The 22,069-nt window shown below is 50.3% G+C and overlaps 1 protein-coding gene across 1 annotated transcript in view; it reads left to right on the plus strand.

The window, feature by feature from the left end:
• The window catches only part of LOC108548451 (cell adhesion molecule 2), a 19,050-nt gene extending 9,064 nt beyond the window's left edge, over window positions 1–9,986 (plus strand). Inside the window, exons 2-5 of the mRNA XM_017901380.1 lie at window positions 1,885–2,090; window positions 5,794–6,022; window positions 6,720–7,019; window positions 9,226–9,986. Of these exons, the coding sequence (XP_017756869.1) occupies window positions 1,885–2,090; window positions 5,794–6,022; window positions 6,720–7,019; window positions 9,226–9,326 (836 nt within the window). The 3' untranslated portion in view covers window positions 9,327–9,986. The remainder of the gene's footprint in view (window positions 1–1,884; window positions 2,091–5,793; window positions 6,023–6,719; window positions 7,020–9,225) is intronic.
• The last annotated feature ends 12,083 nt before the right edge of the window (window positions 9,987–22,069 follow it).

The following is a 22,069-nucleotide window of genomic DNA, read 5'->3' on the forward strand; positions in this document are numbered from 1 at the left end:
GGGGGGGGGGAGGTGCGGGTGAAAGAGTAGAAAAGCCAGAGAGGAGCCCCCGGAGTGCACGGAAAAGCTCGTTATAAGCTCTTGAAGCTTAGTTGTTGCTACAGAATTAATTAAAGCGAGCTGCGTGGTAAAGCGTATAAAATATCTAGAAATGTTCCCCGACTACATACTCGACGGATTTATTATATTGCTGTTCCACTGATCACTCGGCCTGCTTAAATAACACCGATAGCGGTAGTTAGGCGGAGGAAGAACGGCCAACGCGTGGAAATTCATACAGCCGTAGTCGGAGATGGTCGTATAGCAGCGTCGAAGGTATACTCGGTCGTAATTAAAGATCGGGTTAACGCGAAGGGAGTAACGATATCGCCGGGACAGGAACGCTAGTCATTGCACGAGAGGCCGAGGTAAGAGAGTCGTTTCCTCGATGCTCGGCCGATTGAAAAAGTAACTTACGCAGGAATTCGCGTGGAGAAATTAGCATAGTTGGAAAGGAGAGCCGAGGGTCCGCCGCTGTTCATGTATATTAATAACGCGCGCGCCACGGCACACGCGTTTCAAGCGGTCAGACGAGTGTATCCGACTTTTCTTCCCCGTGATGGATCACGAGAAAAACAACGTAGAGCGATACAAACCCTTCGGGCTAGACCAGCCTTTTCTTCGTCGGCCACCACCGACTCGTTCTCCATCTAATTCACTCTTAAGCCAACGTGTAATGAGCACTGATCTAATCTAATCCCGTCTAATCTCCTCCCAGCTATGGCTACAACCCGCGGCTATTATGTTTCTCGAGCAGCCAGCTATAGGAACTCCGTATACGTTTTCCTATTGAAAGTGCCCTCTATTCTTATACTCTCAGCTCTCAGACGGCTTATTTACCCGGAGATTCGCCTGCGAGTTCTCCTCTATGCACGTTCTTTCTCTTTTAAAACTTTCCGCTCTTTCTTGATACTTTGACCGACAAACAACGACGACCCGTAGCCTCGCGCGAGGAAGAACGCTTTCACGTGTGCTCTCCGGCCTCTCCTCTTGCAAAATTAGGTATTCCAGTGACACGATAAATTCATTTCGCCGTTTAAAGGAGAACTCTGGCCGGCTTTCTTTATCCGGCGCAGCGTTTACCGTTAGTTTGCGACGTCATCTATTACCCCTGAATTTTTAATCATCCTTTATTACTCGAACCCTCGGGAATACGAGCGCGAGCGCTTACCGGTTTGACACACAGTGCGACCGCGGTATACCATGTACCATGGAAATATCGAAATAAAGGAACATTGATATTCGTCGCGTGTAACAACGAAAGAGTTACAATTCACCCGTGCTCCAGCTTTCGGCGAAATTTGGAAATGATATTCGGGTTTTCATAAACACGGCGCGGCCGGGATGGTATCGAAAGAACAAGCGAATTTAATATTCCAACGCGAAATCTGATTTTCGGTGAGCGTGCAATAGCGAGACAATTTAACCTGTCACTCTCTATAACCGTAAAATAACGAAAATATACGAGTACATCGACGACCATTTAAAATCAATTATCTCGCACGGCTCGCGGACAATTTTGTCGAGTACCAAGGCCAAAACGCGTATTCCAGTGCGTTTCGTTTATCGTCGCTGCCTCCATTAGAACGCTCGTTCTATTCCCTTCGCGAATACCTCGACGACGAGAAATTGCGCGCTTTTATTTCTCGTATAAAAAGTTTATTTCTCTCTGCTGATCGGGAGGAAGTTTACTTTGATCGTAGCAACGAGAAAGATGAAAGACAAATGTAACGAGGCAGGTTCGGAAAATATAGAGGAATAAACAGGAAATAGACCGAGAAGAATGCGAGAAGGAGAAGACAAGTGGCGTCTATCTGATGGAGGAATTTTCGTTTATGGTTACAGATACGCTGAGTTTGGGGGAGCGTACGGCGGACAACATGGAACGACACGCGAGTCAGACTAGACCGCGAAATCAGTTGGTGGATCCTTCCGGCCTGAAGCCGAAGGTGGAGCCCACGTTCGACTACTCGCAAAACACCAACGTGACAGCACTAGTAGGGAAGACCGCTTATCTCACGTGTAGAGTTCGCAACCTGGGTGACAAAACCGTAAGACTTTTTCGTTCAGTCCTTGCCTCGTGATCCATCGCGTCGGTCGCGGTCGCGGTCGCGGTCGCCGGTTAACCACGCGAAAGAATCTGTACCCATCTATCGGGGATAATTTCCGATCGGCCCGGAACAATTCTTTCCATTCGAGAACTGTTTCGAACTCGCGGTGCCGAGAGGTCGCCGGCATACCGTGGAAAATTGCTTAACGTCGTAGAAAAATGCTCGCTCGCGTACGCTCCGAGTTATGCCACGGGCTTTCGACAAATTTGTGGCAAGGTAATTACGACAAAGGCCGGTGTACCGTGGACGGAACAAGAGAGGAAACCCGATCTTCGTAAAGGCCTTAGGAAAGCGATTTGCAGGAAATAATCGAGTTGCTCGAGCTCGATTGGACGTTAATCGACCTTCAAGGCAACTGGAAACTCGATTTTATCACGGCTCGCGGTCCCGACGTTGCAGGTATCGGTCGATCGAAAGTATCGACGGAAGATACTCGCGATATTCCAGTTATACCGTAGGGGATCGCGATGCTCGACGAATTACATCGCTCCGTCTTTACAACTCTTTCGCCGGGTATCTCGATCGCATCGGCCAGCAGACGCAATGTTAAGAGGCGATGAAGTTAAGAGGCTTCCGAACGAGTAGTTTCTCGGTATCGGTTGCTTTGAAACGGCAGTTTATTACGCGTTCACGCTATCACGCTCGGACATGCGTGCGAGAATCGATCGCGAGGATGAGAGAGCAGCGAGGATCACTCCTGCCGGATAGTTCATCGCTGGAACGTTTCGTAAGCGGCGGTCACGTTTGACCACTGGTAATTATGGAACAGAATTCGGGGAACGTTATCGTTGCTGGTAGTACTCCGAAGATCGTAATTTGCGGAAAATAGAGTCGAAAACTGGAGGAAAACCCGGGAACCTGGCCGACCTTTCGTCCACGTTATCGGCCTCGTTCGATCGAGCTACCTCGCAGCGTTATTAAATATTCGTTCAGTTCCTTGGGCAAGTTTCGCAGCTGCGAAATGCTCGTGGGTAAACTCCGGTTTGATTAGTAGCGAATGTAGAAAATAAAGTTAGACGGAGAGAACGAGCGCGGTAAAGATGGCCGCGCGGAGGGTGCGAAACCGCGAGGCTGTAGCTACGGGCACAACGTGGAAACAAGGCCGTTCAATTTCGGTATTTCGTAGTGTGTAAACCGTATTAAGTAAATTCATTATACAGTCAAGGGCTCGACGTACCTTAATTTCATTCGTTGTTCCGCGTCAGCCGTGAAATTCCATTTGCTCGACGTCCAAATTGCTAGGTCATACGGATTTCCTCGATACGTGATTCCCGCCACTTTGCATGCTACCTGCTCGCTATGGTCCACTCGTATTATTCGCCTCTGTGCATCTCGTCGTCTTCGTCCAGGTTTCTCCACCCTTTTTGGCTTTCGGGTAGCGGGATCCTCCGTGGACGGTATCGCCTGTAAAAATATTTATTTAATACAGATCGACATAAAAGTACTCGGTATCGGTATTTCGGTCTAATAAAGGTACAGAGGGTTGTCGGGTCTTCCCGCGACAGACTCGAGTTCACGCAAGCAAGACTTCCTCTACGGTTCTATTCGCGAGAGTGTTGCTCGACGTTCGTCGTTCATCATTTTGGACGCGTTTTCGCAGTTTCGGTTCCGTCGGTGCCCCAGCAGCCCGTCGTTTCGATAGCCAAGTTCCGAAGCGTAAAACCGCCGCTATTTCCGCGCGGTAACGTCGCGGCAGACAGTCGCTGTGAGACGTAAACTTCTCGGAGTAAATACGCAAAGTGGTGCCAACGTGGACCGCTCGTGCAGTTACACGAGGATTCAAAGTCACCGGAGACAGCTGTCTTTTCCGGTTTACCTCGGAGAATGAATTGCAGAGAATACGCGAGTATCGGCGAAGCGGCGAGACACCGAGGATTCGCGAGCATCCCGCGAGCTTTCACGCGCAAATCGCCTTTCATTGCCGAGTACTAATCGTCGTTGGTATTATACACTATAGCAGCGTTTCGTTTAGAGTTTACCCGTGACACGACAGGTCGACGAACCGATAAAATTTATCGTCCACGTCCGCTCGCGTAATCCGCGGTTTTACGACTCGAGTTTCCACGCGGACGTGAATTCTTTGCTAACTGGTCGACTTTGGGAATAATAGCGATCCTTTCCGATAGGGTTAAAGGTGTTGGCAATTAACGTGGAACTTTCTCGCTTGGCCACTCGGAGAACTTCTCGGCGGGCGAATCGCGAGAGGGCGAAAAAATATCCGCCGAGTCCCTCAAAGGGATCGCCGTTCGTTCGAAGAGTAATTAAAAGAATTTCAATCCAGATCGCCATGGTATTAGAGGAGAGGGTAGTAGACGGAAAAATCTACGGGACTTTTATTAATGTTCGATTAAACGCGAACACCCAAGCCATGCTTCGGTCTGGCGCGTTTCAAGCGATTCGAATTGCCCGGCCGGATGAGTCGGTCATCCGATTACCTTTTCCCTTTTGCGCTGCTAATAGTTCTTCGATGGAAAAGTCAATTTCTCGCGCCAAAGGTTACGAAATAATTTCTTCGACCTCGTTCTCCGACTTTCATCGCGATCCGTCAAAGCCGGGGGTATCTCTGCTGATCTCTGATGAAGATTACGCTGGATTACCTCGCGAGTAGGACAATTGCTATCCAGCAACGGTATTAATAATAATGGGAAAAGAAAGGAGAAGAAGCAGGCAAATCGCGTGGTTTATTCGAATCGTTCTTTCGGCGACGTTACTTCGGGGAAAGGACCTCGAATCGAATCCCGGGTGGAAAAGCGTAGATGGAATCGTTTCGTCCCAAAGGGGTTCGTAACCGGCGCGTGGTCTTTGAAAATCGCGGCTCCACTCACGGCCGCGACGAAAGCTCTGTTTCACTGGAATGAAATTTTTCTTACCAGTCGGTAAGAGCCGGCGAATCGTGCACCGATCGTTAGCCGTTCGTCCCGGTTACTTCGCCGATGGCAGACTTGCCGCGAGTTTACCGAATTACTCTCCCGTTGTCGGTAAGAGCTCGGCAACGGCGAGCACGTGTACAGGGCTGATGAAATTACCGACGTCCCCGAAGACGTCAAAGTTCACCGAGAGCCGAAGTTTAAATGTGCCCATCGTCGAAACGAATTATGTATCATAGTCGGGCCGCAAAATTCTTGCGAGCAACGGAAACTGGGCGGTGACAAAGTTTCTGACCTCTCACCGCGGATTCTTGAAATATTTAGCACGGCGACACGGCGAAACCTATCCGAAATATTGATCGAGCAGCGACGTTCATCGCCCCACTGCGCGATTTCCCAGAATTTTTGAAAGATTTCCCAAAGTTCCAGCGCGAGCTTGCAATATTCAGCCGACTCGATTCTCCAGCGACTCGTTCGCTGGCCCGTAATTTTAAGACGAGTCGTAACGCGTTAATGCCCGTATCACGCGTCGCCCGTTCGTTAAAATTTCACCCCCGTGGTACCGCGACACGGTTTCCACGATATTCTCACGCCGCTTCGCCTCCCGAGGCGAACGTAAACGTATCGACGACGAACCGCTTCGAGTCGCGCGGAAATCGCGTATCGTTCACGACTCGCGATTCAACTCGCTCCTCTGCCGAGTTCGTTATAACGCGGTCTGTTCGATCTTTCCCGATTACCATCATTCACCCCTCTTTGAAATTCCGTTTGCAAAGGTATCCTGGGTGAGGCACAGGGATATTCACATTTTAACGGCAGGGGCGTATACCTACACGAGCGACCAGCGATTCCAAGCGCTTCACATACAAAATACAGGCCCAAATAGCGAGTGGTCTGAATGGACTCTTTGCATAAAGTGGGCGCAAGGGAGAGACCAGGGACTCTACGAGTGTCAGATCTCCACTATTCCCGTCAAGTCGCACCAATTTCGCTTGAACGTCGTCGGTAAGTTTCATTCACCGATTAACATTTCACCGATTACGCTTTCCACTCGGATTTTAACCTTCCCGCGTCCATCTCTATCGGAATCTTTCGACTACGTACGCGGAAATGGAACGGAAGAGAGGCGGAGCTTTCTATCGCATTCTCCTTACACGGCGCATTACGTTCACGTTTACGGCCTACGACGAGAATATCCGAGTAGATATTACCGGTCGTCACCTTGAAATCGCGCGCCTCTCGCAGAAGCTCGCAGAAATAATGCACGCGCTCCGGGTTGCCCCGACGTCGATTGCTCTCGAAACATTTTGTAAAATAATGATCCAGATGTATTACGGGAACCGCTCGACGACCACATCGAGTCGTCCATTAACGTCGTCGAGGGAGAAACTTGCAAATCTAATTTCGGAGAGCGCGACGCAGTCAAAGCCGGTCTCGTTATTTCGATTACAATGACCTTGGTCTTCGATGAAAAGCTTTGGCTCGTTAGTATCTCGCGAATGGGTAAAGAACCCTCGTTCCTCTCGCTCGCGCGAATATCGTTTTCGAGAGGCGGCGTTTCGCGCTTTCTCGCGACAACTTTCGTCCCGTTTCGTGTAGGCACACGAGAACGAAGAAAGGATGGAGTGGGTAGAGATGTCCGAGATGGCGGAAGAGAGAGAGAGTGGCGAGAGAGGAAAAAGATGGTCGTTCTTTATCGCAGTTCCGACAGCGACGATACTCGGAGGTCCGGACCTGTACGTTGGCGCGGGTAGCACGATAAACCTGACGTGCGCCATACACTTCAGCTCGGAGCCACCAGCCTACATCTTTTGGTACTACAATGAGAAGGTTTTGAGCTACGACAGTCCCAGGGGCGGCGTCTCGGTGATAACCGAGAAGGGTGGCGACGTCACCACCTCTTGGCTCCTTATCCAGACGGCGCAACCCTCGGACTCTGGGGAGTACAGCTGCAAACCCAGCAATGCCAATACGGCGTCCATCAAAGTTCATGTCCTAAATGGTGAGTGTTTACACGCGCGATCGCATAACCTTACGACCCGACTCTCGTTCGTCCAGCGTATAGTCAACCACGAGACGCTTCCGGTCCATCCGGAGGCTTCTTTCGCCGCGTAAATCACCGGTCTCGCGGACAAACGCGGTATCCAGCACAATAAAGGCATACTACACCTCGGATTTCGATATCTTCCTCGCAGCTTTCGCTGTTCGCTAACGCGTTTTCCATCCATTCGATGTTTATGCCCGTCGTTCCCAAACGGGATAACGTTTTTTCGAAGGAACGGTTTCTCGGCGTTTACGACGCAGCGAGTTATTCACGACAGGAGGAATTTTAACATGGCGAGTATGAGCCGCGGACTGAGGAAATGTCCGCGACGATTCGCGAGCGAGTAATAAAGGCGAAAAACGAAAGGGAAATAATTTGAGCGCTGCCCATGGGTGAAGCCATGGTTGACGTTGGTAGTAAGTAAAACTCGGCTGCCGACCCGAAACGAGTTTCACGGCTGATTCGAGTATTAAAAAGGACCATGTTGGCGAACTTTCGACGAGGCAACGGGGTTTCATCGACGAACCCGGAACAGAAATTTCACGAGCGATCGTTCGCTTTTGCATAAACCGTTTCGCCTGCACGTTCGCCTAACCCGTTAATTTTCTCGCGAACCGGCTTCGTCGGTGTGTTAATTCGCGCGTTTGTTTCCGTTCGTCGGCAGCTGGAAAATTTCGGCGAGTATCGCGTGCACCTGTCCTCTCCCAGATTTCCCCGGCATCTGGGTCCTCGCAATCAGCCTATCAGAACTTGGCAATTACGCAGTCGCCAAGTTTTGCATGTTTATTCAGCGATGTTCTCACGGAGCAAACGAGTTTCAGCGTGGCGAGAGTGTTTGCCATCGTATTCGCCGTTTCTCGATAGAACGCCATTCCGCGAAATAGTTTCGCTGATGCAAATTTAAACAAAATTTTACAAATTTTCCCAAAGTTCGCGCGCTGCTCGACCCTCGCGGTATTTTCCGTCGATTAAAGCGTCGGTTGTTCCGTTTCCCTCGAAATTTCCCCCGTGTTCCCCGTGTCCCATATCTCCCGTAAATATTTATCCGTAATTGGAGATATTTACGTGCACCGGACTCGAACAAATTTATCGGTATATCGAAAATTCTTGCTCGAGGATGGGTCATCGATGTCACGAGTCGCGCGATCGTGAGTCGTTTTACGGCGGTCAATAAGGGACGTCGATCGCCGACTACAAATTTCTGTCCATGTAAATTACGCGGATTCCGACGTTCCCGGGTGAAGGAATTCTTTGAAAGTGGCACGAACCGGACGAAAATCTAGGGGAAATTGCATTTCAATCCGTCGCATAAAATACCCCGGCAGCCGCGGGCGTCCTTTAACGAAGAAAGAAGCAAAGAACGGAACTTGGACGCGGTCTCCACCCTTTCGGAGGCCGCGCTGCTGGTCAAAGTGCCATTCAGCGAGAAAATCGCGGGAGGAAGAAAAAAATTTCGACTTTCCTTTCAATCGACCGTTTGCAAACGCCGGGATGCCCCGATTAAAACCACTCGATACGATTTCACCGACCAGCACGAACGATTTGGATATAACCCTTTGACAGTTTTCCATGTATTTCCTCCACGAGCAACGCAAACAATCTCGCCAACGTTTACCCCTAAAATACCGCGTCTATCGCGAAAAACTCGTTTTCCGTGCTCGAAAGCTGTTCGCTTTTTTAGAGCCGGGCACACGAGATGTACAGCGTCGCGTGAAAACGTTTCGCGAATAGAAATTCCACGAAGAAGGAGAAAACGGTTTCACTCCTCTTCCTATCTCGAAGAGTTGCACGGTGAGCGTTAAGCGAGGCGAAGAAATTTAGTCGCGCAACAAACAGCGTACGGGGTACGTAGACTGTTCGTAATAAGAGGTATCGAGGTTCTCGGATGCAAAACATACATCCGGTTCGAGTGTAATCAAAGCCGTTTGATCCAGGACCCTGATTCGCCACAGGCTGACTCGCAGGATTGCGGAAACTTCCGATATTAATTTAACGGGAGAGCGTGGGATGCGTGGCGCGAGAAGATGGAACAAAGCATTCTGCGCGCGACTACGTGTCCCGTCCTAATAGCGATAATAAGAAGTTGGTTGACTTTGACGCGAGACACGGGACGGGTACCGAGAACGTGCTCGCGAAGATGAGATCTCGTGGCTTTCTGTTGCAGGCGAACGACCAGAGGCGATGCAGACCGGAACGGCGGGACCTATTTTATCCTCGAGCTGTCTTTTGGTGTCTCTGATCATTTTGTACATATCGTCGGTGTAAACGAACATCGAATGAAACGAACAGCCGTCGCCACGACGTCTCTCGAACAGAGTTGCACAGTCTGTCGAGGCTCGCGTGCGCGCGAAAACCGCTCCGCCATTTGCACCGATCGACTCGCGCGAGTTTCGCGCGCGTATCGAGCGATGTCGTGCTCGAGCTATCGAACGTCGCGAACGAAACGCGAACGAAACGCGACCAATCGACGACTCGTTGGCTTTCATCTCCGAATTCCACCTTCGATCGTACGTTTGTACCTGTCAGCGTGTTCCATTCGCGTTAACTTCGATCGTCGCTGACCCAACCGAAGACGGAGAGACTCGCCGCGGTCTCGTTCCAGACGCGAAACGAGATTTCGCTGGACGAGCACATCGGATCTTCCCGAACGATTCGCCGCAGTGATCGCGAACGCGCGCGCGTCGTCTTTTCCTCGGTCGGTCACCGATCGATCGCGAGCGATCTGTACGCGATCCCGACGAGGGAACGATCGAACAAGAGACGCGAAAGGAGACGCGAAAGAAGACGCGAAAGGACACGCGTGGCGCGTTCTCCGGAGAATCGAGATCGACGCGTACGCGTGTTCCGAAAAGAGAGCCGGAAGGCGCGGTATGTCGATGGAACGGCGTTTAATTAAGGGAAAGTCGACGCTAATACCGAAGACGATGGGCGACGGTCTGGCGAGAAAGAGTTGGCGCGGTTCGTCGAAGAGAAACCAGAGAGGTTTCGATAATCCGTAACGAGAGAAACCGATTTACGAGTGGCGTAAAAGCGAGAAACAACCGTCTCGCGACACGCTTTACGACCGGTGGAATATTCGAAATGCGAGATGCGCGAGGCAACGTTCACCTGGGGATAAAACGTGACGCGGTTGCGAGATCTCGCGGTTTCGTGACACGCCGACAAACCGCGACGAAATTATTACGCGAGTAATCGAGAGGTCTCGCGAAGAAATCGAGAGATACTCCGAATCGATTAATCGCTAACGTGTCCCGAACGTGCGTACGCGTGCACGAGTTAGGGCGAAAAATATCGCGGTTCCGCGTGACAGCTACGGGCGTGCGATACGAATGTTAATATCTCGGAGCGAGCGCATTACGGTCACCGCGGTCGGTTACATGCATCATTGTCGCGTGGCGGACGAAAAACGCTCGCAAATCTCTTCCAGCCGATTAACAGTCAGAAATGCAAACGTTTCGCGATTGAAAACAATTACCGGAAATTATTGTTACCGAGCCGGTCGAAATAATCGTCGCGCTTCGAGCAAGCGGAATTCGCGTCGACCGGTCGCGTTCTAATTTTCAAACGTTTACGATGCTCGTTTATCAAGCTCATCGATTCGCGTTTGTCGGGAAATATTCGATAAATTTACCCAAGCGATTTTTACCTCGTCCCGTACCGATCAATTGCGGGCTTTTAAACGATATCGTTCGTTGCGTCGCGATTACCGATCGAGTTCCATCGAAAATACGTGAATGAGATTGCACGATGTCGCGACGATAGTCGGACGCGTGAAACTACGAAAGCGGAATCGTGACACGGGGCGTCGCGACGTCGACCGGGTGAACGCGAGCGTATCGACTAAACGGGAAAGCGAAAGACAGCGCGGTGTTCGGCGCGCGACTACAAAGGATCTATGTAGCTGGAGTTTGGAACGGAGAGCCAACACAGCTGGCAGGCAAACTGCGACGCGAGCGGCCACGTTGTGCTCGCCAGATCTGTCCGTTTGTCGTTGGTTCAGCGGGTATTAGCGTCGACCAGCAAACACGAGAACCTGTACATAGCGTCTGTATTATAAATCGTGGTCGGGTGATGATAGTTACACGCCGACGACGCGAGCGTAAATACGTGCAGGCGCGTTGCGCGACATTTCGCCGCGCCGAGGCGTCCGTGCTCTCTCTCACCTGAGCACCGGTCTGCTGGATCTAGTAATCGCGTTTACCGCGTGGAAACGAGTTTCGCGGCCGGAGTGGTTCCGTGCCAACGACCCGCAAACCGTACGCGCGAATCTTCGCCCGCATTCGTCGTTGCGGCACGATTATCGAACGCCGGGTGATCGCTTGTCACGGATTTTACTCGCCAGCGAAATGCTCCACGACGAAACGAGAAGGCGAAAACAGAAACATCCACCCGGAGCGACGATTCCGACGTACGAGCCAGCGACCACGGTCTTTGCTTCTCTTTCCACGCGATCCAACAGCTTCGATCACGCTTGTCCGTCGTTCCTTCCGCTCGATCATCCGCGAACCCGTCTACTGCCAACTTTTAAACCACTTTCTCCCCAGCCCCACCTTTTTACTACCGTGTACATTTCTCCTTCCTTTCAAAGGCTTCCCAGTCGACACTGCGTACGTCAAAAACGCGCGACATCGTTGAAAAGGGCCGCCGTCACGCGTCTCTTTCACCACGCGCTCAGATTCCCGGATCATCGAGCTGGACGGATCTACTACAATCGCGACAGTTTTTACTTTCCATTTGCGTGTGTTTCGATGTGACGTGATCGCGGATCGTTCTCTCGCGTCCAACGCCAATCCGATGCTCCAACCCTCACCCGCACTTTCGCGTTCCTAGCACGGTGGCGGATCTTCCTCCAACTCGGATTACGTGCGCGCGAATGGTCGAAAGAGTCGAAAGGGATCGAGACGGCCATCGAATAACGGAGAGAATGAGAGAGAGAGAGAAAGAAAGAAGAGACTAGCACCGAAACTCTCGACCGAAACCGGTCAACGTTCCGGAAGTTTTTCGAGGGTGAAATGGAAGTTGGAGTCGATACACGTGCGGTCGACGAAACGGAACGTGGCCTCGCACGCCTACACTCCGCAGAATAATTGCGTGGACCTCAGGGGGAGCAAAGTTTCCGGATTTTTCTTCGCTTTCAGCGGAAACTACGCGAAACGGATAGGTCGTGGTCCATTAAGCAAGATCGCAGAATCGATCTTAACCTCGCGAATCGCGTTTACTTTCTGCGCGTTCGCCAGTAACCCAACGATACGTTATTTCCGCCTCTCCTTTTTGTTCCTCGTTGATCGATAACACCGTTTTCTAGCTAACTCGCGAAATCCCGTTACGTTCTCCATCGATCCCCCGCAATGCTTGATTCGTTTTACGCAGACGAAATCGCTGCTGCGAGTATCCCGATTGGAAAATTAGTTTTACTTACCTACGTCGCGTCGACGCAGCTGTGACAGGTGGCGAATCGTGCCGAGTCTCGAACAATCTCTGGAAAAAGGAAGGAAAAAGAAATTAACGGGTGGAAAGAATTCTCCGAGGACGAGATGGAATCGGCGCGAGGAAAGAAATCGAGCTGTTCGCGCATCCACGTTTCCCGAGTTTCTCTGTGTCGAAACATCGCGATTTGCGGGTTTTATGAAACGCGAAACGCGGTAAACGGTTGCATCCCGCGTCGGAATGAGAGGGAAACGGAAAGAAAGGGAAACGCATCGGAACAAACTCCGGGTTTCGTCCGTTCCGACTGGACAAGCTCGTCGCGAATCGAATTCCGCCTACGAATAGAATTCGATTCACGGGTTGTCACACTCCGCTGGCCGGCTTCGATTTTGCTCCCCTGACTGTGCACCAATCGCTTTGCCCTTGTGATGGCCACTTTGTTCCGGTATCCGCGGCCTTTTAGTCTCTCCGAAAGGAAAAGTGTCGTTGATGCTCCCGTTGGGAAGGAAAAAATGCGGAAAAACGATACGAGTGATCGCGTTTCCGCGTGAAAAGGGGAAAAAGTCGAAGAAGTGTTCGCTTTCGGTTCGTTCTCGTTCGGCTCTCGTCCGATTCGACTCGCTTCGACTCGCTTCGACTCGCTTCGCGATGCGCGCGTTACCGCGTGCACGAAACGCCGACGGACTATGCCGATTAAACGAAAAGTTCGAGTATCGCGAGGTACAACGAGGCGTACATTCGACGAGGCGAGCGATTACTCGAGTGTTTAAGGAGAAACGAGTATAAAGAAAATGGCGCGTGGTGTGCACACTCGGCAGCCGGTAGCTCTTAATCGACGATGCTGAAAGCGAGCAAACGAATCAACGAGCGGGAGAAGATAAAAAAAAAGAAAAAAAAAACACGGAAGAATCTGTAATCGCAGTGATATCGTTAGATTAGATAGGTATATTATTGTACATACTATAACATTACGATGTTTAATAAATAAAAACGTTGAAAGGAAAGGCACGAGAGATGTTTCGCGGCTTTTTCACGGAGGAGCCGCGTTGCCAGCTGCCTATGTTCCCTTGCTTTCATAGATTCACCGACCGGTTTCTTCGAGCCGAGCCTCTGTTCCTTTGTCGCAATTTCTACCTTTCAGGTCATTCCGTGAAAACGAGCGGATCCCGGAAGACAGACGGTAGCTTTTTCACAGCGCGCCCTCCGTCGAGGAGCCTTTATTCGGACTTATTTCGAGCCGTCTATGATCCTTTATCGCGGCCGCGCTCCCTTTGCCGCTGATAAGTAACCAACGAGCATCAAAGGACCTCGTTGCCATCGGTGACACCCTTTCACGCTGTATTACTGCCACGTCGATGCATTCTCCGTCCGTCGTTTCCGTTAACGACTTCGTAATCGGAACGAGCCGGTAAATATCGAAACGAGCTCTCCGACTCGCGCCTCTCCGCCGCCGCCGCTCTTTCCTCTCGAAAATTCCCTCGCGTACCCGCGCGATTACGTCGCGACCCTTGCTGTCGAAACGCGGCGCGAGCCCGCTTCGTTTCCGCGTCGCGACTAGTTCCGCTCTCGCGTCGGTTGAAACCGCAAGCTCGACGGCCGCCGGTGAATTTCATCGATCGACTTGTTAATGCGAACTTTTACAACGGCATAACGGCTAGAAAAACTTGGCACATTCATTAGCTCGTACTACACCGCTAGTTACGTGACTGACTCGCAGTTTGCCAATTAACGGCTCAAGCATTTCAACGAAGGAAGGCGCGTAACGTTCATAATTACCCTGATTACGCGCCCGACACGATCACGCCACTTTTTAACGCGATTCCTTATCACGACTGTTGATCACGAGGAAACACGTCTCGCACAGGTGTCGGTTGATATATCGTCGTTAATCCTGCTTCGATCGAACGTCGGGAAACGTGGTCGTACAATAGCGCGACGATCATGTTCGCAGAAATCAGTTATACGTAAATACGTTGTCTCGCGGAATATCTCGATGACGGTTTTATTTTAAACGTCGCTTAAATATCGCGCGAATATACGCGTATCGTTTGCAACGGGGGCTGGAAAAAACCGGATATTGTCGATGAAAAAAAAGGAAAAAGAAAAAAAAGGAAAAAAAGGAAAAAAAATGGAGAAAGAAGCGTGGAAAATGTGAAAAATATTTTCTAAAGCCTTCTTGGAAACTAGCGATGCGCGGGCATTTTTTCGCGTTCATTGACCGACGATATTCTAGAAAGAAACACGCGTGGAAAAATGCTCGTGACACGGAACCGCGAAGTCGTAATGCCGCGAAACTATGGAAATTGAAACTTTAAACGTCACGATACGGTTCGTCGGTTCTTAATAACCGTGAACTGGCGGTGCTCCAAATTAAGGCTAACTGGCCGCGGACAAGACATCTTTTACCAAGTTTCACCACGGCTGAAATCCACTGCTCGTGGCGCGCTGTTTTCCTCGGGGCTGCAGAAGATGGTAAAAAAAGCACGGAAAACTGTGTTTTCGGGACAGCCGAAAGGAAGAGAAATCGGTCGAGGAACAAAAGAACTGGTAAGTACTAACGAACCACTGGAGTTCACGCGCATCGGACCAGGTGGAAAAAATTTCGCCAGGCGTTCGATTCGCCTCGCGCTCCAAACTTTTGCCCAATTTCTCCCAACCATTTTCACGAGCACGCGCGAACCCCAGCCCGCGTTCGACTTCAAATTCCACGCGTTCCGTTTTCGACTCTCTATTAAAAGTAATCGCGAAACGATCGAATTTTCATTCAACGTTTTGGCCATTCGTTTCGAACTAGCTTTGTTGGAAAAAAAAAACAGAGAAGAAGATAAGAGAAAACGCACAGCCGCGATTCGTCGCCAAGTCCTTCTCGTTGGAATTCCTAATTATCCGCGATATTAATTGCCAACCCTTGCATCGCGTCTCCCGCAATCTCGAGTTCTACATTCGTAATGCGCGTCTTTTTTGCTCCTAAGAGATGGCGCACATAATGAAACGGCTGCCGAGAGGGAAGCGACACTCCACTCGCGGCTTCCAGCTCGCATTGACCAACCCGCGAACCAGCGACACGTAGAGACCAACCGAGATAAGTCGGACGCCAGCCATCGTCGTGGACGAAGGGGTTGCACGATCGCTATAGCGCGCCTGGTCGACCACCGAAAACAAGACTGCCGAGAGTTTTTATCGCCCGCAGCATCGACCACGAGAACACGTGGAGGTGAGTGGAATTCGATACCTGCGTACTTCGAAACCTGTGTACATTTCTGCGGGTGTTCTTCGTGGTCGGATTAAAAAGCGAACACGCGACCAAGTTCGCTTCCAGTTCGTCCTCGACGTTGGAAATTTCGGTTGTCGTTTCACGTTCGTCTTTCCAACCCTGCGTCTGACATACGAGTGGAAGAGAAATCAATTTGCGTCTTTCTATGATCCGCGGTGCCTGTAAAATTGCGTCCCGCTTGCGTTCCGTTCGAAACGAAATAATAGCGGTTCGTGTTCGAACCGAACGAGATTTCGAAATAACCCGACGTGTCTCTCTCTGAAATTCTCGGAGCGCGAAGAGAATTGCGCGCTGCTGGAATAACGTATTCGGTTTTGCCGAGTATCTCGTTGTTAAAATAACTAGGAGCCATTCCGGGTTTTCGCCGGCGAAGGAAAACCAGGCCTTTAGAGTTCGCGCGGAACGCGGAACCAACGTCGAACGTACGACCCAGTAACGATCGTCGATCTGCCGCTACAGAGTTAGGAAAAATTGGTAGCTGGAAAAAAGAAATATTTAATTTCCTCTTCTAAAGAGGTCGAGCGAGAAACAGCTTTTCTCTGCTCGACCGCGCCTAGTTTCATCTCCGTCCACGCTGGGAGATCTCTTTGTCCCGATTGCAAGGACGACGGAACAGCGCGTTTCAGCGCTAGAGTTGCCCGGAATTTCCAAGCCAACGACGAAAACGGTATCGCGACCTGTAAACGTCCTCCGAATATATCTCGTATTTGCACGTCGGACTTTACGCTACACGTGCGATGCGATGAAGGGTGAAGGAAACCGCCAAAGAGTTCTGGGCAGAGGGATGAAGGGGTAGGTGAAGAGACGGGTGGTGGGTCGGGGTAGAAAAAGCAGTGGACGAGCTAACGTTCCTGTAAAACGACACGTTCGTGTTGGATGCAGGTTAAAGGAGAAAGATAGAGGCTAGAGATCGAGGGGGTGAGAAGACGAAGAGGGAAGATAAAGAAGGGGCGAAGCGGCCAGCGTTTTATAGTCTCAGCTAGATGGTCCGGAACGTGGTAGGGAAATAAAAAGAACTGCGAAGGAACAGCGGCGGTAAGGGCGAGGGGCAGGGGTGGGTGCTAGACACGTTACAGATACCCTTTTTCCATTAAACCCTTTCTTGACACCGACGAATTTACCGTTCTCGAAGAGTAATGTGGTCACGGATAGTCGAGGATTCGCTTTTTGCTCCGACCAGTCGATCGTATGCCTCGGTATCACATATCAGAGACGAGGACCTCGTTGCAGTTTTCGACCGGATGTCGAAAGGGGTTCGATCCGTGGTTTCGTTAAAATTGCACTCGAACGGAAACGGACGTCCGTGTGGACTGTTAACGCGACGTTACCGAGCTCGTTACCCAGCGAATCGGCCAATTTTAGCAGACAAGAGCGCCTGGTAATCGAGAAATCCGGATAACGTACGTACCGATAAATAACGCGTGGCGAGATGGTTTAACGCGCGAGTTCGGGTCTTAATCGATGATAAAGCACGGCTGAGAAGATCCAACCGATGACGAATCGGTTATCGTTGAACCACCATCGTCTCGGGTTGCTTCCAAGCCACTGTGAATCATCGTTCCGAAGACCAATCGGCCTGTTTCGAAACTCCAATTATGGCACGAGCTTCGGGAGTTTCCGGTGACACACGACACGCGCGATACCGGTTCCGTGCCGCTCCAGTTTCCTCGTCGCAAACTTTCTTTCGACACCTCATCCAAAGCCCTTTAAGCTTACCCGTAATGAGTCCGAGAAGCGAGAGATCGTTAGAATCCAATATAGCCTGGCTGCATCCCGCAAGTTCGCGCCCCAACGAGACATCGCGACGCGTCGACGCGTTATCGCGTAAATAGATAGCTGTTTTGCTTCTTAACAGCTCGGCTGAAAATCACGGCATATTTCGACGCATCGATCCGATTGGAGACTACTCAAAAAAAAAAAAAGTCCGTGGTTAACGGACAATTCGAACGAAACGATCGAAACGTTCCCGCGATTGCGGCAGAGATTTCATTCGGACCGTGATTTCGCGTTCTCTTAATCATAATACCTTGATAATTTACTGCGGCGCTCCCAGCGTCGGTTAAAGTACGGATTACAGAGTGGTAGCGCGTCCAGCGGATTAGAAATGTAAACAGTTATCGTTCTCCGACCAAAATTCAATTTCCACCGTGCTCTCGGGGATGATGCTCGTTCGCGTAACTCGCGTCGAGTGCGCGGGCTATTCCTTTTATCGGTGCACTTACAAAATTTACATATTACCGCGGCATCCTTTAAAAGTAACGCTGATAATGTTATGTACCATCGCGCCGCGCTGTGCACCGCTCACTCAAGAAAATTGGCTATTTTTCTGCTACGGGGAAAAAACGGAGAGCATGACGGAGAGAAGAAAGAAAGTGGGAAAGAAAGTAAAATATAAAGTGGAAAAAAGCGATCCATTCGGTTAGCTAATAACGATCCCACTCTTCCATTTAGCTCCGCGAGAGTCACGACGAGATGGAAGACGAGACGATGCGCGAAACCGGGAATTATAACTCTGCGCGATTTCAGCGGGTTCCGGGTGCTGGAATTTCGGACTAATCGGCGAAGCCATTTCCCGGGGGTGACAATTATGCGGACAGTAATTAACCGTGGATAATAGCAGGAGGAAAGGCAGCCGCGATAGGAGAACACAGGGATGGTCTCGCGATTAAGTTGTACATGTACAGGTCGAACGGGTTACACGAACACGGAGAGCTCTAGCAGACGACGCGCTGTAACGACGATAAGCGTCTCCAATTAACGATTCAAATCAACCGTGAGAAATTGGCTCGGAGTTGAAATTTCCACTGGTAGCGTGCCCCGATCTCGGACCGGTCCAAGGGGCGAGACGGGAAAAGAAAGAGAAGTCGCCGGGAGCGGTGCTTGTTTGCGAAATTTGTCTCGAGTTTCGATCGTTCGGGGGTAAGGTAGTCGCAGGCTACCGACCAATGCGATCGATACGTTCTAGCCTCGTGACCGGGGAACTTAAATTACGGATTAAGTTCGAATGCAGGCTTAACGCGGCGCGCACGCCTCGAAAATTTATTCGTTTGGAAGTTCGCCATTGGCGACGCAGCACTCCGCGATCCTCCAAGATTATTCGCCCCCAATGGAGAATCACTTCGTCGCCTGGCTCTGTCCTCTTTGTTTGCCAATATTTGCATTTTAAGCGATCGATCCGACACCGGGGCTATGCCCGAATCTTATGAACCTTGGACCGGCTAGGTTGTTAAGGTAATGAGAACTCCACGCTTTTAATGCACTGTTGCGCGGATCGTCGGCGAATTCATTTCGTCCTCTATTATCAGATTACACGGGTATATAACTCGAGATGTATCCGCTCAACCTCGCCAGCGCGGATTAAATCGTTGGCTCGCGTATTAAGTTCGACTGGATTTTCGTTACTCGGACTTGTAATGGAAAATTAATGTCGGAATGAGAACCGTTAAAATCCTTGGGTACAATTGCCGGCGTGTAATCCGATGAAATTATCTTTCTTTTCGTCCAGAGAGTATGTATAGCTTTCGGCGACAACGCTACCCCGTTTCGCAGATACAACGACGGGAACCGAATTCGTTGTCGGAATCGATGAAATCTACCCGATCGTTATTCGTAAAGTAGGGCCACATTTCATCCTCGCGACTGTCCTATTGTTCTATGCGACATAATTATTATCTCGCGAAATCGAACGAAATTAACCGAGGGAGGGAGTACTCGGCGGAAATATATAGGTGCGTCGTTACAAAATTTCCAAATTCATCCACGTCCAGCACAGGAACATTTCGATTAATCGGTGAATTAACATTCGTATTTTCGATATTTCTAATTAAAATGCACGCGCACGCCGCGGATAACGAAGTAATTGCAGGTTCGCTATTAAAATTCAGCATATCAAAATTTCGGGAAGGAAACGCGTGAAATATGTTATCGGTAGCAGCGGGCGATCAAGTTTGTTAGCTTTCACACTCGCTTTAATCGACCATTTTTCCCCTGTCAAGAAAGACCCTTCAATTTTCACAATTTATCGGGCAAACTAGTACAGGTCGACTCGAATTTTGACAATGTCGATAGGTCCTATGGCTACAAACGGAAGTAAAAAGAAATTGAAATAAAGGTCGATTGGAAAAGTGCTCTGTTACAAACGTTCAATGGAAATTGTAAAAATACGAACTGCGACATAAAGGATAGAATAAAATGGAGAGCGTAATCCACTGGTGTCGTCCGATTGTTTGATACGGGGCTAGATTGTCCTGTGCAAGTAGTACGAGCATACGCTAGGCGCGACGTCATCTTCCATTCTCATATATGCTTTCACGCTTTGTCCAACCAGACGAGGCAAAATGTAAGGTTACTGTGCGTGATCGACGCGTGTGCAGGACACGAGTTGTTCGCAAATTTGCCTTTAAATGCAAAACAGAACCTACAGTAGCGTAACGAGAGAATATATTGCCCGCGCAGAAGAGGAATTTCGCGTTACGCGAATCCTTACGGTAGCTTGGAAAAGTTGGAAATCCGTTCGCAAAGAAACTAATCACGCGACTTTTACGTATACAAACGAGGAAGACGAAGAAGCAAGGAAGAAAGCAGCGATCGGTGGCACGCGGCGAAACTAATAACTCGATAAGGGAAAGTTGGCTAATGCGAGGGAGGCGGACGTGAATTATTGGATCGGATCGCGCGGCAGTTGGCGACTGGCGAGATAAAGGCTGCGTGGAAGGCGAAATGAAGCGAGGCGTAAAGGAGCGAAGCGGAGCGGCGAGCGCGCCGCTGCACTCGCGCGGTCTCTTAAATGGGCCGCGCATAACGGCGTGAGAAATGGCATTGTTTTGACAGCCGACTGAACGGCCGACTGCGATTCCAAGCTCGCCGAGTATCGCTGCTTACGCTCACCCGTAATTTCGCGACGTCGCATCCGCGTACGATCGCGCGTCGACTCGACGACGCGTAATTGTTGTATCGCGTTAACCTCCGACACAGAACGCCACTGAACGCTTCTGAACGCGTTCCGAACATTGCGTCGCGTCGAATAATCGCAGCTACTCCAAACTCGCACGCCAACCCCAAAGGAGCAATTAATTCCGGGGTGAAAAATCGTCTCGCGGTTCACGCGATCCTAATGTCAGATTAAAGAGGGGTTGCTTGATCGTGGAATAAAAACTGGCGACTATATAGATTTTTGACGGTGCGTGATCATTTGTGCAGCACCGGGAAAAATGGCAGGATCTTCCGTGTTACTTTCCAAGTAACTTCGATGCAAATCTGCATAATTTTCGAAAAGATCGACCGAAAGGTAAGCAACGAACGCTGGCAGATTCTTCGTTGGACACGGTGTAAACAGGATGTCGAAGGACGAGGAAAAGCGCGGATATCGACGTCGGAAGGAACTTGGATGGCGAATGGACCCGAGTCTGGTGCGTGTGCTAATGTAACAACGACTTTGGCAGAAAAGTTTGTTCACCGGGCGGAACATCAAGCGACATTCTATCGCGTATGCTGTTTACAGCGTGTGCACGCTTTCCATGTAAATGCACAGTTTACGAAGCACTCGGTGCAATTACAGTCGCCGCCGTGTCAGCGCGTTTTATCGTACAGGTTTCAGATTTATGGGGCTGTAGCTTACCCGTTGCCGAGGTATTTCTGGATCCATCGTCGGGGCGAGCGAATTAACAACTTTCCCGTCGGGCTCTTCGGATTCTTTCCTCTCCGTCATTCACCGGGCCGGCAGCGCGAGATCGCTTACAGTTTCGAGACGGTCGAGTATCGATCCGGGATCCACCCCACCCCGTTTCCCTACACCCGAGAATCCGTGTTTATCCGAATTCGCGCGATTTTTCGGGGATGTTTTCCATCGAAAATTATATCCGCGCGTTCCATCGTTAATCGCGCTTACGAGCTTCGTTACTTTCCCCGGTATGATTTACGAGCGTCAATTTAGATAGATATCCGGCCTCTGCAATTTAAATTGGAGATTGAAATTTAAGTAAACATCGATAAATCGAGCGTGCAGATTTATCGCGCACACAAAAGCCCGTAATCAGAGTGTAGAGACACAAGGGACGCGTAGTCACGGTGCACGATCCTCCCTTTACTACGATCTACGTTTCGTGCACGACCAGCTCTGCCCGTGATTTTTTTTTTACCTCGGCTTATCGATAGCGATAACCGGACAGAAGGGGACAGTGGTAGTCGGCCGGCAGAGTGGAGAGGCGTGAAGCGTGCGACCCGAAGCGCGCGGCGTGTGGCCTGGGACGTGCGGCGAATTTTCGACACACGCCACCCCGTGCATCGAATTCCGTTGTCGGTGTTCGCT

This window comes from Eufriesea mexicana, unplaced genomic scaffold (genome assembly GCF_001483705.2).
Source record: "Eufriesea mexicana isolate 0111107269 unplaced genomic scaffold, ASM148370v2 scaffold1523, whole genome shotgun sequence".
Taxonomy (NCBI): Eukaryota; Metazoa; Arthropoda; class Insecta; order Hymenoptera; family Apidae; genus Eufriesea; species Eufriesea mexicana.